General features: G+C 40.4%; 1 protein-coding gene across 1 annotated transcript; it reads left to right on the forward strand.

Annotated features, from left to right (window-relative positions):
- Positions 1-781: 781 nt before the first annotated feature.
- On the forward strand, positions 782-17,187 carry LOC127636022 (S-adenosylmethionine synthase-like). The gene is made up of 9 exons (XM_052116380.1): positions 782-1,030; positions 6,131-6,208; positions 6,311-6,433; positions 6,530-6,642; positions 12,274-12,417; positions 12,572-12,790; positions 13,126-13,308; positions 13,404-13,537; positions 14,953-17,187. The coding sequence occupies exons 1-9, from the start codon at positions 940-942 to the stop codon at positions 15,053-15,055; spliced, it is 1,188 nt and encodes a 395-aa protein (XP_051972340.1). The 5' UTR covers positions 782-939; the 3' UTR covers positions 15,056-17,187.
- The last annotated feature ends 871 nt before the right edge of the window (positions 17,188-18,058 follow it).

Genomic DNA, 18,058 nt, shown 5'->3' on the forward strand with positions numbered 1-18,058 from the left:
ATTACTTGAGGTTTTGGTTTCATTTCTCAAATATTTATGTTAATTGAACTTATTTATCTTAAGATTTTAAGTGGTAATAACTGTTAATAAAGTACAAAATTAAGTTTAAAGTGAATACTTTAGTGTGGGAATATGTTTTTCTAAGCATTTTCTTATCAGTTTCTATTAAATACTTCAATTTTATCACTTGACTGAAAATGTATTACCTCAATACCCTAATTAAATTAACGTCAACTCATATTTTATGCCATAATATATATGTATAACGATAATGACTATAATAGAATATTAAGAACTATAACACATTACAAATAAAAAAACAGACAAATTCAGTATGAGGGATTCTTTTCATTTTTTGCCCCCACGTTTTTTATTTCGGGTCCTGGGTAGTAACAGTGGAAGGAACATTCTGTAGCCATAAACTTTAAGATATGTACCTACCTTCTCTTTCAATAATAACATAGAGAAAATTCACTGGAGTATAATGTTTGACAACTAGTCACCTCTCTATCTAAAATATTTGTTAAACCTCATTCTTTTATCTAAAAAATAAATGTTAATACATATATGTATAACATTTAATTTGTATTAAACAGTGAAATCAGTTCAAAATTTTAAAACCGTGAAAATATGATGCGTGTGTGTGGCCTTGGCTCAGGGTAACAACGTTTCTTAGCTAATGACGTTTCTGATTGGCTGAGGGGAAGATGGACGAGGGCGCGCACGATTGACGTTTGCGTTTGGACCGAAGTGGGAGGGATATAAACTTCCACACCGGCTGGAGTCGCGTGAACATTTGAGGTCAAGTCTACACCGCGCGTTCGCGAAAAACCGTCACCAGAAACAACCATTTAAGACCGGCGTTTGAAAAGCAGATTGTCTGAATCTGTTAAGCAGAAACCCCCGAAATTGATAGATCTAAAGAACAATATATCGAACATGAACGGTCAAATTAACGGGTTTCACAACTCCCTGATTGATGAAGAGTGCTTTTTGTTCACGTCAGAGTCTGTCGGTGAAGGACATCCTGGTATGTATGACCACACGCATATTTTGTGTTTACATGTTAAAAACTGATCTTAGGCGCACAAGGTCGCTCTAAAGGTAAAACAGTATCAAGGGCGCGCGAGACAGTACAGCTAGCACGTGGTAATAGCTCCTAATAAATATTTAAACAACGGTACGCAAAAATACAAAACATCTATTATTTTGACATCGAAAGTATAAAATATTATGTGCACGAAAATGTGTTTTCTTTGATTTACGCTGATTTGGCTAATGTATGATCCGGATGTCTGTCTTATTGGCTATACGCGCATAACGCGCAACGCTTGTGTCAGGATTTGAGGCCCAAAGCTGATCTTGCGGGTATAGGCCGTGAGTTCTTTTAAAAGGCTTATTTAATACAAACAACCCCCCCGTGTTTGTTTATATAATGTAAAAAGCAAATGAGTAACTAGTATCTGTTGAACTTCAATAATTATGGCTATGTCTTTTTGATGGATAGTGCGCACGTGGTGGTTATGTTGTCGGCGGGTTCGCGGGACATGTGTTCGGTGTGCATTGCGGACTCGCTCAGTGTTGTTGTTATGCCGGTTTTCCCGGCTTCGTTTGACTCTTTCACAGGCCTAGACAAGCCTGTTACCGAATGCATTCAGTACACAGTTGAATAATCATAATTTCCCTTATTACGTTACATTGTAATTATTCTTTCTCCGTAATGGGAGACCGGTGTCTGATTATTTTGTACCCATGCATGTCTGTTGATACGCGTAACTATGATCTTGTTTACTGTCGACTTTTTGTTAATGTTATTGCAGGCTGTTTGACGTTTTATCATTAGCGGGCTTTGACACTAATACACATGATTTGCAATTTCCCGTCTCGCTCAACTGCTCCTGTCTTGTGATGTCAGCGCGCCCTTTTTGGTCCATAGTGTAGCAAGTACGTGAACTTTGAGAGAGCGGCTGAGTTAGGAATTGCATACTACTCGAACTATTTCTGCCATAAACACATATGACAGAATTGACCCCAATCGTTAGCCTGTCCTTGAAAGTCAATTTATTGTAAGTTAATTATTACTCGCACCGTTGGATTGGTCTTAACGGCATGCCGCATACCTGCACAGATCCGATGCTGCAAACACATCTGCTTCATGACACTTCCAGGAGTGCCAACACTAATATCTCGTATCATGCACCTGTCATCGACAAGTGCACGGAGAACAAACAAATGGCCACTTTTTGTGATAAACTTATAGCTACCACAAATTAGTTTAATTTTCTTTTCCACACCATTCAAAATACTAGATGGTAGTCATGAAATTGGCCCATAATAAAAACATAATTTCTGTGCACAAAGATATTTTTAAATTTAAAATAAATGCACAATACTAGGAGAACACTTTTGGAACACTAAACTATAATTTTATAGAATTGGGCTGTTAGTTTACTTTTGAAAAATTTCCGGCAGAATTCCCTGAATTCAATTAAATAAATTACCAAACGAATAAAGCATTAAAATTATAAATAAATTACCAAACGAATAAAGCATTAAAATTATAAATAAATTACCAAATGAAAAAAATATTGTTTGGCCTATATGCTTGACTTTTCTTTACACAAAATGTAGGGGCATCTGGGAGGCGAAAGGTACACAATAAGCAATATACACACATTTCTGTATGTAAACGGCTTAAGGGCTGATCTCTTTTGCAATAAACAAAAACTTATGTGACTTTTTTTTATTTTTTTTAAAGCTGACGTCGTCATGCACACCATTTTTATCGATAAAGGGCCAAGACAAGATGGCAAATTTTTTGAAAACATTTTTTGTGTAGTTTCACTTTGTCGATAACAAAACGAAAAGTTGATGTTAACCTACAACCATGTTTCCAAGACTAAGAATTATATAAAATCTGGTAATTTTTCAAGTACGATTGTACCTTGTCATTGTATGTAGACATCATGCATGTTTACACTGGCTTAATCAAACAGTAACTAGTGTAGGTTCTGTGTAGGTCATGAAGCATTAAGCTACGTTTTCTGAGATGTCAGAGGTGTATGCTTTTATAATAAAATGTTAGAACATATGTGATAGTTATGGGCACTTCATATCAAATCATATAATGGTAGACTATAAATGAGAGAAGCATCCACATCATTTGCCACAATGATTCAGATAATTCTTGCTTTGTTCTGTGACCCATTTCAGATGTACTGCATTTATAGCCAACATTTAGGAAGCGAAGCAAACGTTGTGACATGGCGATATAATAAAGTTATGCTGCTCTTCTCAATATGTACCGCTAGATGCCGCCGCGCTGCCTGGGATGCTCACAGCACTGATTTGCGTCATTATCCTTCTAGCAAATTGATTGATATACTAAAAATACTTTCTAGATGGACTTGATTTAGATCAAAGCTAATTTAGGTTTTATTTTTAAGTATTTTGTAGTTTTCTTATTTTATACTATTATTTCTGAAAACCAGTGTTGTTTTAAATAAATTAGATTTTACTTTTACACTGTTGACAACTCCGTAAAATAAGGCCTTTGGTTAACATTGCTTGCCCATACTTTTTGTTCTACAATGTATATTACACACTTTTTTACCTCAAATGTGAATTTTGCGCAGTGCTAAATTGCATACTTTTATTTTTATCATATGGTACTTTTAAAATTCACATTTGAGGTATGAAAGTGTAATATGTTGTATAACAAAATGTCCACGTATCGTGAAGTAATGTTTACCACTGATCTTATTTTACTCCGTTGAAAAACCCCATAGGAAAATCCAAAAGGAACCCATGGCGATTTAGACTTCTGGGTTCGCATTCAAATTGATGTCACGGCCGAACAGCTCTAATGAGGACTGAGGTTTACCGCCACAGGAATGCAAGAACGTACGTTACATACAACAGGAGTGTGCGCTTGTAATGCATTGGCCAGCTATATGCATATACATGCTTGCATGGAGTATGTTTCTGGTCTTAGTACATCAATACAAGCTTGTTTGCTTGTGGGAAAATCACTAAGCTTGTTTTTGTGTACAAGTCATGTTTTGGCCAATTTCGACAATGATACATTTTTGTCATCCACGGACTTTGACACCACTACACATGGTGTGAACTTTCCCCTGTCGCTCAACTGCCATTGACAGTTGCGTCAGCGTGCCATTTTAATGAGCTTGAGTGCAGGTCTAAGTACTACTGATTGTGTGGGGGAGGTTTCGCAGCTACACTGCAGCTGGTTAACTTGGCTTACCTCTGCCCTAAATATAGATCGATTTTCTAGGGGCTGCAGTGGACTGGCAGGGATGGGCATTCCGGATTCAGACACTGTACTGCAGTGAAGCATATGCACTTCGCTTGTTGTCTAGAAATAATGAGCCCTCTAGTTGAGGCTATTTTATAGAGGTGGTGGCTGCGCAAGCCGCAGTATTTGTTGTTTGAGAAAGTATAAAGTTCAACAACTCTTAAATATAGGGATGCACCATTCATGATTTTTACAGCCGAGATTAATGTTCTTGTCACCAGATCAGCCGATCATTTCACCTGTTATCAAGATCTCCATCATAACTGGCTATATTTAAGCTGTCTGCATACTGGCACTGTTAATTGAGTTTTCCTCTTCCCAGTAATACCATGTCTAATACTTTGCCTTGTTTTTGCTGAAAAGTGCAGCTCCTATCTATTTGAATGAGGAAAGACTGAAATCTTCAAAACAGTTGTTCAAGATTGCGATTTTAAAAGCACATATTTCAAATAAGAAATCAAATCTGACAACACTGCGTGGCTTCACTTGAGTGGTCTGGCTTCCCTGGGCCTCGGCACTTGAGGGGAATAGCGGGGTGCGGGCCCGGCGACTCATCTAACTCGCACCAGAGACTCTCTGCTCAATTTCTGGACCTGCAAAGATGCCAGCAGGTAGAGACCGGCCTCCAGAGGAGAGGCGCACCGTAACGTGTAAGGCATGTTGACTATTGGCTGCCGTAGGGCACTGTAGCTGCTTGGTTGGGCGTTCCAATTTCTCTCATTCATTTTAATAGAAGTGGCTCATCTCTGCTAAATGGTCAAAACATAGACCAAGCAGGAGTTGTTCATGGAACAATGTCACTTGACGTCACCAACGAACAGTCCTTGTAATGGTATAAATCTCTTTCACTTCCACATTAGTCTTTAGTTTGTGATTTACATTCTTTGTGCATATCGCAACCTGGGCAAGGGGGGAGAATTTATAGTAAAAAATATCTATAATATTGATCAGTTTCTCACCACACTTATAATATTGCTTCTGAAGACATGGATTACTTTTATTTTGCCTTTTTATATATTTTTTTGAGCGTCAGAGTTCTGGCCACTATTCACTTGCATTGTGAAGACCTACAGAGCTGAGATATTTTTCCAAACATCTTTGTGCTCCGCAGAAAGTCACATCTGGGATGGCACGAGTGAGTGTAACCAAATATGAAAATTCTCTAATTTACTCAATCTCTATAATTTGGATCACGTGCTGATCATATAATGATGCAGACATCATTCAAGCACTTCGATGTTTTCCAAAAGCCAGTCACTTTATATGGTCTTCACCAATAGAGTTGGTAGTTGGAATGTGAAAACAAAATATTTCATAATTGACTGGTCTGTCGGTTGTTTGAACGACTAGTCGGTGTTATGGATAATTCATGTTTAATTAGGCTCTTTGTTCATGTGAACCTAATTGAACCTGTTTCAGAGGGATATATGGAAGCTAAGTACAGCGCTTGCACATGGACACTAACAGAACAGCCTCTAGATTTCCTGTTAAACTGAAGTCACATTGTGAGAATGCTTCTGGCTGTACTGCCTTTTGGCTGGAAATATGCCATCTATTGTTTTGTTAATGTTTTGATTGCTTGGTTAAAATTGTATGGGTTATTTTGCCTGGAATGTGTAGTGTTTTTTTTTTTTCCTTCTTTTTGAACCTGCGAGTTTTAACATATTTGTGTTTGTAGCATGCAAGTCCAGTCAATGTCAAGTCTTGCCCACCCCTGAGGCCAGTATAACCGGTTGCATTTAAAATGTGGTTTAACCATGAAAGACTCAGTAATTTGTGGAAATCATAATTCGACTGCTTGCACTTGCATTCCAGATAAGATTTGTGACCAGATCAGTGACGCTGTGTTGGATGCCCACCTCAAACAGGATCCTGATGCCAAAGTAGCATGTGGTGAGTGTCGAGTTATGCTTTGCCACACACTTTTTATCCACCCTTTAGTTTTCACTGTGTTCCCTGGCCCTTATCAATTTCAATATCCTTTCCTCCTGCCAGAGACGGTTGCTAAGACTGGAATGATCTTGTTGGCCGGTGAGATCACCTCTCATGCTTCAGTGGACTATCAGAAGGTTGTCAGGGATACCATCAAGCACATAGGCTACGATGACTCTTCCAAAGGTATAGCGGCATCAAATTACTGAGGGAAAAGTAAAAAAATATCTTGTGTCTTTAAGCTAGAGGTTTGTATTTAATGTGACTTTTATTGTATTTTAGGGTTTGACTACAAGACCTGCAATGTGCTGGTGGCTCTTGAGCAGCAGTCACCTGATATTGCCCAGGGGGTTCACCTTGACCGCAATGAGGAAGACGTAGGAGCTGGAGACCAGGTAAGAGCTGGACAAAATGTGGTTTTGTTTGCACCAAGGATATTGTTAACCAAAACAATAATGAAGACCAACAAAAAGTGTTTATCTATAGAGGGGAATTTTTGTATTTTTCTTTTTCATAACCTGAATGAGCTTGTCAAGAAATGGCTGGACCATATTTTACCCCAAATCTTAAAACAAAAGCAGTGTGTAATATACAGGTCCTTCTCAAAAAATTAGCATATTGTGATAAAGTTCATTATTTTCCATAATATAATGATAAAAATTAATTTATCATTACATCTCTATATTTTAGATTCATTGCACACCAACTGAAATATTTCAGGTCTTTTATTGTTTTAATACTGATGATTTTGGCATACAGCTCATGAAAACCCAAAATTCCTATCTCAAAAAATTAGCATATCATGAAAAGGGTCTCTAAACGAGCTATTAACCTAATCATCTGAATCAACTAATTAACTCTAAACACCTGCAAAAGTTTCCTGAGGCTTTTAAAAACTCCCAGCCTGTTTCATTACTCAAAACCGCAATCATGGGTAAGACTGCCGGCCTGACTGCTGTCCAGAAGGCCATCATTGACACCCTCAAGCAAGAGGGTAAGACACAGAAAGAAATTTCTGAACAAATAGGCTGTTCCCAGAGTGCTGTATCAAGGCACCTCAGTGGGAAGTCTGTGGGAAGGAAAAAGTGTGGCAAAAAACACTGCACAACGAGAAGAGGTGACCGGACCCTGAGGAAGATTGTGGAGAAGGACCGATTCCAGACCTTGGGGACCTCGCGGAAGCAGTGGACTGAGTCTGGAGTAGAAACATCCAGAGCCACCGTGCACAGGCGTGTGCAGGAAATGGGCTACAGGTGCCGCATTCCCCAGGTCAAGCCACTTTTGAACCAGAAACAGCGGCAGAAGCGCCTGACCTGGGCTACAGAGAAGCAGCGCTGGACTGTTGCTCAGTGGTCCAAAGTACTTTTTTCGGATGAAAGCAAATTTTGCATGTCATTCGGAAATCAAGGTGCCAGAGTCTGGAGGAAGACTGGGGAGAAGGAATGATGGTCTGGGGTGCCATGTCAGCTGCTGGTGTTGGTCCACTGTGTTTTATCAAGGGCAGGGTCAATGCAGCTAGCTATCAGGAAAATGGTTTACTGACCATGGTATTACTGTGCTCAATTGGCCTGCCAACTCTCCTGACCTGAACCCCATAGAGAATCTGTGGGATATTGTGAAGAGAAAGTTGAGAGACGCAAGACCCAACACTCTGGATGAGCTTAAGGCCGCTATCGAAGCATCCTGGGCCTCCATAACACCTCAGCAGTGCCACAGGCTGATTGCCTCCACGCCGCATTGAAGCAGTCATTTCTGCAAAAGGATTCCCGACCAAGTATTGAGTGCATAACTGAACATAATTATTTGAAGGTTGACTTTTTTTTTGTATTAAAAACACTTCTTTTATTGGTCGGATGAAATATGCTAATTTTTTGAGATAGGAATTTTGGGTTTTCATGAGCTGTATGCCAAAATCATCAGTATTAAAACAATAAAAAGACCTGAAATATTTCAGTTGGTGTGCAATGAATCTAAAATATATGAGTTTAATTTTTATCATTACATTATGGAAAATAATGAACTATCACAATATGCTAATTTGTTTGAGGTGTGTGTGTGTGTGTGTGTGTGTAAAGAAAATGAAGCCTGCTTGTAGGACCATTTTTAGATTTTTCTAATTGTGAGATTGTTTTTCTTATTACCATAACGTGTCTGGAAGTGTTGTTTTTTTATTTTTAATTTCCAATGTTTTGTATGATTATTGTCATTGCCGTTGTGCAATCATGTATTGCAGTTAAAAAAAAAAAAAGATGCTCCGTGTTTCCCCTATATGCATTTTGCAGTGGTGCTGTGCCGCTGTTGAATTCTAAGTGCTGCTGTTGGGATTTAACATATTCCTTTTAATATTCTTGAGGCAACATAATGCTTGCCAGCTCCAGTCAGTTGTGGGATTCATACACTGTTGAAAGAGACCCCACCACATACATGAACTAATGGCACTTTTCCACTGCATTTTACGGTTCAACTCGACTTTGCTCGCTTTACTTTTCTGAGCTTGCTTTTCCACTGCAGTTTAGTGCCGCATCAACGTGGGTGGGATTATAAACTGATTGTCATGGTTGCGCCACCTCTACTGCCTCATCTTAAACGTGACTCAAACATTACTAACCATAAACAATAACTGGACCGTTAGCTACTAGCTCATTGTGCCACTTTCTTCTGTTTGAACCACTCCGGCTGTTGTGGTCCTTGATGGTTCTGTAGTCACAAGTGGTGTTTTTTTTTTTTACTTTTCCCTACACTGTTTGGTAGGTCTGGTAGTAGCTGTGTGGCCAACACCTGAGACACTTCCTGAAAGACTTTTCTCACTAACTAGAGGAACATCTGCACCTCGTTTATTGACCACGGCGAGGTTTTGTGCACAGCCATTTCTTATTACAATGTAAAAGTTGCGTGAACAAATGATACTGCTATCGCTGTTACTAACTTTAAAACTAGTGGGTTGCTGTCCCGTGTCGAAAATCCAGTGACTCTGGTAGTGACCATTCTCTGACCAATCAGTGATCTACAGGGTTTTGATGTCATATTTAGTATCGGCACAGCTCACTTGGAACCTTGACCAGGTGGTACTAAAAAAAAGGTACCAGGTACTATCCACCGTGGAAAACCCCCAAAAGGTGCGCAGAGTCGAGCTGTACTGTGCAGTGGAAAAGCCCCAAAATACATGCACTTAATCAGTGACATCACCGCATAACAAGTGCCAAACTCACTTAATTTCAAGTGGCCTGCAAGCTTATTTCTGACATGTAGGATGGCAGGGGATTGCAACATTTCACTGAACAATCAGTTAGCACATTCCTTGTTAATACAAATGAGCCTTTTCCTGTCATTGGATGTTTTGGAGCGCATTTTGCTTGCTTCAAAAGCAGAATGAAATGGTGATACACGGGTCAATTATCAACACTGCTTAATTATAGCAGCATGAGGGCAGAGCAGGTGCAGTAATTCGCGAACTGGTCTCAACCGAACAACAGAACTTTTTAAATGCGCCTGTGAACCAGTGAAATTCGTGGAGGGGATTGCGAAACCAGTTTGAATGCAGTACAGAATTGTCTGTTGCAAAACTCTTATGTCTTTGTGATGAAACTAGTTTAAAACAAACAGGCCCCACATTCTAAACAGCATTGACAAAGAATCTGTTTGTAGGAAAATGTAATTTGTTTTGTTTGCCTTCAGAAATTCTGAAATTACTGCAGTTTAATCTGGAGCCTTATCAAATCACTTTATTGTCACACTACCATGTACACAAGTGCAACAGTAGGTGAAATTCTTGTGTGCAGTTCCGAGCAACATAGCAGTCATGGCAGTGACGAGACATGTAAATTGTGTTGTGCAAGTATGTTGTTGTTTACTGTAATTGTATATATCAAATGTACACATACTTACACAACACAATAATTATATACAATGTACAGTAGAAATGCACACAATATAGAATATACAAGAAAGAGTATATGAAATATATGTGTGTGTGTGTGTGTGTGTGTGTATATATATATAATACACACGTAGTTGTATTGAGGAGAATATGTTGACAGTCCAGTGTGAGATTATAGATGAATAAAGTGCAGTGCTAATTATTGATCCTGATAGATCAAGTGTTCAACAGTCTGACTGCTTGGGGGAAGAAGCTGTCATGTAGTCGGCTGGTGCGGGTCCTGATGCTGCGATACCGCCTGCCTGATGGTAACAGTGAGAACAGACCATGACTCGGGTGGCTGGAGTCTCTGATGATCCTCCAACCTTTTTTCACACACCGCCTAGTGTATATGTCCTGGAGGGAGGGAACCTCACCTCCGATGATGTTTCTGGCAGTTCGCACCACCCTTTGCAGGGCTTTGCGGTTGTAGGCGGTGCTATTGCCGTACCAGGCGGTGATGCAGCCAGTCAGGATGCTCTCTATAGTACTAGTGTAGAACCGTGTGAGGATGTGGTGGTTCATTCCAAACTTCCTCAGCCGTCTCAGGAAGAAGAGGCGCTGGTGAGCCTTCTTCACAACGGCCTCCGTGTGGACGGACCATGTGAGTTCCTCAGTAATGTGGACACCGAGGAACTTGAAACTGCTGAGACTCTCTACCGGTGCTCCATTAATGGTGATGGAGCTGTGTTCTCCGTCTTCCTGAAGTCCACTACAAGCTCCTTGGTCTTACTGACGTTGAGGGAGAGGTTGTGCTCCTGACACCAGTGTGTCAGAGTGTGCACCTCCTCTCTGTAGGCTCTTTCATCATTGTCAGTGATCAGACCTACCACTGTCGTATCATCAGCATACTTAATGATGGCATTGGAGCTATGTGTTGCCACACAGTCATGTGTGTACAGTGAATACGGGAGTGGGCTGAGAACACAGCCCTGCAGGGCTCCAGTGTTGAGGGTCAGTGATGAGATGTTGCTGCCCATTCTAACCACCTGACGTCTGCCTGACAGGAAATCCAGGATCCAGCTGCACAGCGAGCTGTTTGAGCCCGGAGTTTCTCATCAAGCTTGGAGGGCACTATGGTGTTGAATGCCGAGCTGTAGTCTACAAACAGCATTCTCACATATGTGTTCCTTTTTTCCAGATGGGAGAGAGCAGTGTGTAGTGTAGATGCAATGGCATCATCAGTGGAGTGGTTGTTGCGATAGGCAAATTGCAATGGGCCCAAAGAGGGGGGCAGAACAGAGCAGATGTAATCTCTGATTAACTGCAAAGCATTTGCTGATGATAGGGGTCAGAGCAACAGGACGCCAGTCATTTAAGCTTCGGTACAGGCACAATGGTTGATGTTTTGAAGGAATGTTATGAAAGGAATCTGTAAAGGCCCAACTTAGTCACTGTCAGAATATTTCAGTTTATCCATATATTTTTTTCACAGAAGTTACTGTTGTTAATATAATTTCCATCTACATCCCAATCTCAAAATCAATGCTGAAATGTCAAATGTGCATTTCAATGCACGTAACATGTAATATTATTTGCATGGGTGCCACCATAACGGTGCTGGTTCCACATTTTCAACAGGCCCTTTGAGGGCACAAATAAACCCTGATGTGGCCCAGGCTTAAATTGAGTTTGACACCCCTGTTTTAATGTATTCTTCGACCAACACGTGTTAAAACTGGTCCGGTGATGTGGGCTTGTGGACCGTACCTCTGCTGTCAAAAATCCTAGGTGGTTAACACTGACATTAGTTTACTTTTATTGTTTGTGTTTCTTGGAGTAAAAAATTGGATCCGAGCATTTGTCCAGTTTCATAAGTATCGCCCATAAATCTGCACTACTGAGTAAAACTAAATAAAATTTGTATTGTCAAAGAATTGCTCAATCATAAATGCCACAAATTATGTAGTAAATTTAGCAGTGATGGGACATTTACATTTCATAGGTGACAAGTACTGCAGTGTGCTGTAATGTTTAGGCTTTTATAAACCATTTATGTACAAAACCTGCTAAAACTGAAATTGCTAAATGAAACTGGTGTGCACAAATGTGTATTGTGCTAGTAGGAAAGCGGAGATCATTATTTAATAAATTTTTCTTCCATACTCAGGGCCTGATGTTTGGTTATGCCACTAATGAGACTGAGGAATGTATGCCACTCACCATTGTTCTGGCCCACAAGCTGAATGCCAAAATGGCTGAGCTACGCCGCAACGGCACCCTGCCTTGGCTGCGACCTGACTCCAAGACTCAGGTGAGATTGCACAAGACCCAAGTACAACTAAACATAATCCTCTCTTTCTGTCATGCAGATGTTTAGGCCTCTTGTTGGCATCATTAGTTTGTGAAGGGAAAAATATACTATGTTTGGGCAAAATGATGTATCTAACAGCCTGTGTCTTCTCTAGGTGACTGTCCAGTACAGGCAGGACCGTGGTGCCATGCTTCCAGTGCGTGTGCACACCGTCGTAGTGTCCGTGCAGCATGATGAAGTGGTGTGTCTGGATGAGATGCGTGATGCTTTGAAGGAGAAGATTGTGAAAGCTGTGGTGCCCAGTGTCTACCTGGATGATGACACCATCTATCACCTACAGCCCAGTGGCCGCTTTGTCATCGGAGGCCCACAGGTCAGAGAACAAATTAATGCAGTTTTAACTTGTTCTAATTTAAGTGCAAATTTGCGACGAGAATATCTAGAAGTGAAAATTAATTTTGCAGATATGACCTGCACTAAAGGTTTTCATTGGCTAGAAATGTCTCCTTTTGCATGCAGTCTCAAAATTATTATTCTCTAACCACAAACCTATTAAAATGTTATTGAAATTCTGTGAGTAAAAGGGTGTGTGAATCCTAGGAGAATTACAAGGCTGTTTGAATAATTTATGTGACTGCACAGTTTATTTTCAAATTTTTGTGAGAGGAATTTTATACAGTTAAACTATTAATTTCTACCATTGTGCAGGGAGATGCTGGTTTGACTGGCCGTAAGATCATTGTGGATACTTATGGAGGCTGGGGCGCTCACGGAGGAGGAGCTTTCTCTGGAAAGGATTACACTAAAGTTGACCGCTCTGCTGCCTATGCTGCCCGCTGGGTGGCCAAGTCTTTAGTCAAAGCTGGTCTGTGCAAGCGTGTGCTGGTCCAGGTGAGCGTTTACTTTTATTTGATTATCTAATTATTTAAGACCTTGCAGGTGCTGTCTTTACAGCGACTACAGTGTTTGTCTTTTGTTTTCATCAGTTGTCTTATGCCATTGGTGTGGCCCACCCTCTGTCCATCTCCATCTTCCACTATGGAACCTCCCAGCGGAGCGAAAAGGAGCTGCTGGAGATTGTGAAGAAGAACTTTGACCTCCGTCCTGGTGTGATTGTCAGGTAAATTGTGTTTCGTGGAGGCAGCCAACAGCTGCCTTGAGACCTGTATTGACCTAAGCTGCTTCTGAAAAGTCAAAGTGTGCACTGTATTTGATGAAGAACGTACTTCTCTGCTGTTTAAAAGGACATTCTTTAGGTATGCAGGTGAGTGGATGAATAGATTCCGGACATCATCCAGGAACATGGGCTTTGTCCCCTGACCCAATTATATGACGTAGTAACAACAACTTCAAAAATCTACTCCGTTATTGTGAAACAACCACTATTTAAGCTCAAGGAACCACTTTCTTGGCATATTCAGCACTCAGTTGAAGAGAGTCTGCATCGCAGTTCTCTTCCTTTTATTTTCTAAAACAGAATTTGAATGTAACATCATTTTAGCTGCCGAGGGATCATTGGGTAGGAAAGTGTCCAGTCAATCTGCACTTCATAATCTTGCCAGAAATGTGGTAGTAGGACATCTGGCTATTTCTTGTTTGCTGTTTTATGAATACTGAGGACTCGGACATACTACTACTACTACTGTGGCAGAATATGTATATATGTATTGCCTTACCACAAAAAGTTATTCTTTAGCAACATGGTGTTTGTGTCTGAAGTGAATTTCTATAGTTAAATGTTTCTCTTCAAAAGATCTACTATTTAATATGCAATAATGGCTGGAAAGTTAATAACTTTGATATTTAATTTAAGCAGAATTTTACAGCAATTTTTTTTAAATGTCAAAGAAAACCAAAAGTGTTAAAGCCATAAAAACAGTTTTACATGATCAATAGCCACTTTTTCACTATCGGTCCAGTGTGAGCCAAGGCTATCTTCTGGCCAGCTGGGGTCAGTAGCCTCTGAACTCGAGCCGCAAGACCACAATCGATCGGTGTTCTCACCATCGAGCCAAACACCAAGCAGTATTGAATTAAAACCTGCCCTTAATACGCCGCCATGGTGCCAACGTTACGTACCCTGCACAGCTCACAAGCAAGAGCGAAGCTGAAGCTGAGGTATCCTGTCATTTAGAAAATGGTTATATTATGTAAAAATTGGCTCGCTAGCAAGACAAGTTAGCGTTGTCAACTGTTCTTTCTTTTGGCACTACTTTGTCCATTGTGTCCACCTTTACCATTAAGCGCTGTTGGCCCTTTGCCCTGAGAAAGTCCGGAGGAGGCACAATGAAGTGACTGTGGGAACGCAACTGCACACACTTGCACGCCTATATTTGGCCCGACAGTGGAAATTCGGCTAATGATTGTAGGATCAATGAAACTCAAACTAAGCTCTGACTCCAGGTTATCTGGCCATCCTTGTTGAGCATTTGTTTGGTCTCGCAGTTAAATGTTATAAAGCTAAATTGACGTTTGGGCAGGACATCATGCTTTCTGCATTGCAATTGTCTCACTCTGTCTCCTGTATAATTCCAGAGCGCTGGACCTGAAGAAGCCCATCTACCAGCACACCGCCGCCTACGGCCACTTTGGCCGTGAGTCCTTCCCGTGGGAAGTGCCCAAAAAGCTTAAGTACTAAATCTGTAACCCCCCCTCCTTTCCTTGGGCAGTAGGTGTGCATTACAGAGAAACCTACTCAACCCGCGGAGGGGGGAGATGTACCAAAACACCTTGCTCCTAACCTTACACCCATTCCCAAAGGTAAATTAAATGTCCTTTTCCCTTCAACGGTGCTCTTCCCCGTACAATTCAAACCTGTCCTTTTTTGCTGTGTTTTTTTGGATGGTGACACATGGTTTTTGTTTTACTTTATTTTATGATGCCCTCTTCACCCGCTTCTCTTCAGCCCTTCCTTCCTTACCTACTTGCTTGAAAGATCAAGTGATGGCACAAATGGGGGTCAAAGATTGATTTTGTGTTGCATTGCTGGCTGATGCACGAATCCCTCAACTTTGGTTATTCTCATTGGTAAAACAAATGCTTAAAGGGACAGTGCACCCAATTCCTGCAAAAATGTACACTCCTTTTTGTTTTTCCAAACCTGCATTTAGTTATTTTAGGCAGAATTGGCCCTTCACATTTATTGTTAAAAAAACTGCAATGAAAGAGTGGTGCTTAAGTCATTCTGCCAAACATTGCCTTTTGTGTTACACAGAAGAATAAATGTCATGTGTTTGGAAAAACAACAGGGTGAAAATTGTAATTTTTTAACCTTTTTAACCTTTTCCAGGATGACCACTTTAAAAAAATCTATACGATCTCAAATTGGATCAAAACTTCTCTTGAAATGTAAGCTGAATGTTTAAAACTCTGTCTTTTTAGTTTGATTTAAAACAAATGCATTTTAGTTAAACTGCAGGGATTGGATGAGAATTAAGAGTTTTACATGAAAATGTGTACTGTTAAGGTGGTTATGTCCTAGTCACTGCAGGCCATATTTGTTTTTCTGATGTGCTACAGAGAAGTCAGAAGCTGCTACCAACCTTTGTGGTTCTGCAAGACTTGTGACATAACCATTCCCAAACCCCATACCTCCCTGCTCCATTCTCAATGGTGATTCCAGATAAAACCTCCTGGTAGCCGATTGTGATGTTCTACAAGACCATGGTGGAGGCAAAGCACTTCTCCCTCTGTGTGCAGCGACAGCCGGCGTAGCTACAGAGAAGCCTTGCTCCCTCACTGCCACAGAGGGGCTGCCTCCACCTTGATTTGCTCCATACTTGAAAAACTGAACCTAGTATTTGCTTGGCGATCCTCTTGAGCCTTGGTGTCGGTACAGAAAAGCCGGGGACCTCAAGGTGACTGCCTTCTAATTTTTGTACATGAAAGGATTTGTTTTTAAAGACAAGGAGTACTTTTCCCATTTGTTTCAACACTGTAGTCATGGTATATGTCCCATGTGCCCCCTCTCACCCCCATGGCATCCCTCAGTGTCCTACAGAAAGCTTTGGGCTCTCGCCACAGAGGTGGCGCTGGTAGCTTTGACCATTGTTACTTTTTTACGAGAGTGAAGGCAGATAGATGAGACTGACCATATGCATTCGTTCACAACGTTTTATGTTCATGACTCCCGAGCATTCCCACAGACAGGAGCGAGTTTGGCCGGTGTTGTACAGAGAAACCAGCTTCGTTTACATGCTCTCTCTCTGTTGGGTCCGTGCGGGTTGCAGTCTTTTTTTTTTTTTTTTTCTCCTCTTCTTGCTCATCTTCTGTTTTTATTTCATACTATTTTTGTTTTAAATTCCAGCGATTGGCGCATCAGACTGGTTACTGGGAGTAGAAGTGCCTTTTTTTTAAATTGTTTCTAATTTTATTTTCCCTCTTACCTTAACCCCTCCCTTTCCACCTGCTTTTCCTTACCTCTTGTGTGTGTGTGAATCCACAGGGAATTCCTGAATTCCCTTCCTTTCAGTGCTCCACGATGGAGATTCTGTCCCTTATATCGGTGAACTGAATAAAAATTCTGCCTGTATGTTGTGATGTTTCATGTCTACATTTTGTCATAGATGTATGCATGAACAATGAGAAGTGCTGTATGTAGTGCAATTTTTAATTCCCCAATATGTCCATATAATTTTTATTCAGTACCTATATTCAAGTCAACCTTTATTTATAGAGCACATTAAATAATGACAGAAGTTGACCCAAAGTGCTTTTACAGATCAAACAAACAAAATGACGATATAAAAACAGATTGATTTAAAGTTAAATATAAAACAAATAAAAACATTTAAAAACAACAATGTATTTATCCATTTCATACTGTTCTATGATCTATTCAACAACTACAGAATATATTTTTTTTTAAGAGGATTTAAAAAATAGCTAATGATGAAGCTGACCTCAAAATGGAAAGGGAGATCGTTCCATATATTAGGACAGATCACAGAAAAGGCACTTTCACCCTTTGATCTATAGCGACAATGAGGAACCCTCAAAAGTTGATCAGAAGACCTGAAGGCTCTGTGGGGGGAGTAAGAGTGTAGAAGGCCACTGATATATTGGGGTGTGAGACCAGATAGTGCCTTTTGTAGACATAAATTTGAATTTTAAAATCGAATCTGAATTTCACAGGAAGCCAGTGTAGAGATGCTAAAACGGGAACTTTAATCCCTCTTTTTTAATCCTGTTAAAAGCAGACCAATGTACAATGAGTTACAATGGTTAAGTTTTTGAGAATTGTTTATTTTAGTGAGATCTCTGGTGGAAAATGTTACCCTTGACAAGAGCACTGATCTGCTTATTGAAAACTAACAGTCTAAAATCACTCCCAAGACTCCTCACATGATCTTCTACAGTCGACAACAGAGGACCTAACTGGGCAACCAGGCCAGGGAAGGAGGACGTGGAGGAACCTAAAATCAGAACTTCAGTTTTGCTTTCATTTAATTGTAAGAAATTGTTTGCCAGCCAAGGTTTAGTATATTTGAATCAATTTAGGGTGTTCTCTGGAAAATAAAATTGGGAATCGGCAGCATAACAATGATACGGTTTTCTGTACTTCTGAAAGAGATTCTGGGTAGGAATGGGTGATAATCACATTTTCTTTTCATGCAATTAAAAGGACTGTGGCCAAGATCTC

Source organism: Xyrauchen texanus, chromosome 43 (genome assembly GCF_025860055.1).
Source record: "Xyrauchen texanus isolate HMW12.3.18 chromosome 43, RBS_HiC_50CHRs, whole genome shotgun sequence".
In the NCBI taxonomy this organism is placed as follows: Eukaryota; Metazoa; Chordata; class Actinopteri; order Cypriniformes; family Catostomidae; genus Xyrauchen; species Xyrauchen texanus.

What these genes read in the sequence shown, in the direction of transcription:
- LOC127636022 (XM_052116380.1), top strand. Translation starts at nt 940, where the DNA reads ATGAACGGTCAAATTAACGGGTTTCACAACTCCCTGATTGATGAAGAG. An exon ending in TGATGCCAAAGTAGCATGTG is followed by an intron (nt 6,209 to 6,310) that starts GTGAGTGTCGAG and finishes TCCTCCTGCCAG; the next exon opens with AGACGGTTGCTAAGACTGGA. An exon ending in CGTCCTGGTGTGATTGTCAG is followed by an intron (nt 13,538 to 14,952) that starts GTAAATTGTGTT and finishes GTATAATTCCAG; the next exon opens with AGCGCTGGACCTGAAGAAGC.